Genomic DNA, 2,340 nt, shown 5'->3' with positions numbered 1-2,340 from the left:
TCACAATTCACAAGGAGCATAAACAAATAAATCTCTCATGGCTCTGGGAAATCTTATTCTTTCTGCCTCTTCCATCGTGTGCTGACAGTGAGCATCATCATGCAGCAATCCTTTCTCTCTGCATTCATCTTTGAATGAAGACAATATTACACCATGGACTGTTTTCAGTTCATCAAAAGACACTGGTCCTTTAACATGATGAAGTAGTAACCTCATATAGTACAAGTCGCTACTGTTGGGAGAAACTGTGTATACACGTTCTACGACGTTTGCTTCAAATATTTGAGGATGCAGTTGTACTCTCATTCCTGCTTTTCTTCTTTGCCATCTTTTATCATTCCACACGTAGAATCGTGGAATGTCAACATAGTATAGTGTTTTTGTAAAAGGATCACGGACACAAAGATCAAAGAATTCTGTGAGTGTAGTCTTGGTCATATTGTTATTGTGTTGGATAGTTTCATTTTCTTGGTAGAATATCTGTTGCTGCTCAGGAAGATGTACTTGGAGACGAATCACAGCAGGTTCTCTATTATTTTTATTTATTTTTATTTTTTTTTACATGGAGTTCACCACTTATCAAGGCCCAGTGGCCACTCAGGGATAAGAATTATTGTGTGTACAGTAATCAAAGGGATACTGTAGCAATAGTATTGGAGAAATTGTGAGGTGTCATTACTTAGGGGGGCGGTTCATCAGGAATTTGTTTGCGTTGCTTTGAAGACATCCAGGTTGAAGTCGGGAGGGAAACAGGCAAACGGAACAGAGTTCCACAGGCGTGCAGTTCTAAGAAAGAAGCTTTGTTCATGGTATCTACGTTTTGATTTAGGCACAGACAGGGAGTGGGGAAAATTATTGACGGTTGTTTCAGCTAGTTGGGTGTTTTTTGAAAAAGATTGGCGAGGGGGGACCAGAGAATGGAGCTCAGACGAGCACCTGCCATGGAAATAACGATAGAACAATGACAGGCTCGCTACGTCTCTTCTGTGGGAAAGAGGTTTCAGGGTAGAAAAAAGGGCACCGCCCACCAAGCCACGGAGTCTATTTTGTACCCTGTCAAGGCAAGATAGGCTGTTTTTAGTAGCCCCCGCCCAGATGTGGCAGCAGTACTTCATCTTTGGACGTAATTGGCTCTTATATATATAGAGAATTGCATCAGCAGTGAGATATCTAATGGAGCGGTAGAAAGATCCCACCATTTTCCGAGCAACCTTGGCCACAGACTTGATGTGTGTGTTCCATTTAAGATCAGGTGTAAAGGTAAAAGTAAACTTATCAAAGCCTGGGACCTCCCTTAGACGAGAGCCATCCATTTCAATTGATGCCAGATGGGGATCAGAGCGTTTATGATGTAGAGATAGGAGCTTGGTCTTAGATGCATTAAAGGTAACCAGCCACCTCTTTCCCCGCTGTACCACAGAGGAGAGTGAATCAGAGAGAACACCATCATTCACAGCCTTTGATGTGGTGCCATGGATGGTCGTGTCATTAGCATAGATGTCAACGAAAGATTTTAGTATATGTTTTGGGAGATCATTGATGTAGATCAGAAAGAGAGTTGGGCCCAGGATGGACCCCTGAGGAACTCCAGCATTAATACTGTGGGCCTCTGATTTCTGCCCACCAACCACTACTCTCATGAGCCTATCTGAGAGAAATGACTTAATGATAGAGAAAACATTTCCAGTTATACCGTAGCTGGAAATCTTGTGTAGTAGGTTTTCATGCCAAACCTTATCGAAGGCCTTTGATATGTCGAGAACAATCGCCCTAGAAATGAAGCCTTTGTTGAGAGATTCACTAATCCTATGAGATATAACCGTTAGCTCATCTGCTGTAGATCTAGCAGAGTGGAAACCATATTGCGTGTAGCTAAGAAGGTTATTTCTGCTGAGGTGGTTGACTACTTCTCTATTTATTGTGGATTCCAGCAACTTACTCATGACACACAGGAGACTTATTGGTCCGTACCGAGAGGGGGATGGCTTATCTCCTGAATTCTTAAATACAGGGCATACTGATGAGGTTTTCTAGGGTGTTGGGAAGCACTTTTCCTTAAGGCAACGCTTAAACAGTTTGGAAAGTATGGGGGCAAGTTCTGGTTGTAATTTTTTTAACACTATAATTGGAATACCGTCGGGACCAGTTGCTTTACTGGAGTCAGGATTCTTGATTAGCTTGGCGACCTCACGCACAGATATTTGTATGTTGCATAGCGTGTTGTCTGTTATAGGAGGGAATATGGGGAGTTGATGGCCTTCGTCACACAGGGAAGAATTTGCCGCAAAGTTTTTGGCAAATAGTTTGGCCTTGTCGGATGCTGTCGAGATGACATCTGGT

At 42.6% G+C, this 2,340-nt stretch overlaps 1 protein-coding gene across 1 annotated transcript; it reads right to left on the bottom strand.

Moving 5' to 3' along the window:
• Positions 1-438, bottom strand: LOC145293672 (uncharacterized). Its single transcript, XM_080140046.1, has one exon. It carries the CDS (start codon positions 436-438, stop codon positions 1-3), a length of 438 nt encoding a protein of 145 aa, XP_079996172.1.
• Between the last annotated feature and the right edge of the window lie 1,902 nt (positions 439-2,340).

This window comes from Euprymna scolopes, chromosome 15, assembly GCF_053919585.1.
Source record: "Euprymna scolopes isolate OS-2025 chromosome 15, ASM5391958v1, whole genome shotgun sequence".
NCBI classification, from domain to species: domain Eukaryota; kingdom Metazoa; phylum Mollusca; class Cephalopoda; order Sepiida; family Sepiolidae; genus Euprymna; species Euprymna scolopes.
This window is presented reverse-complemented; position numbering and strand designations above follow the sequence as displayed.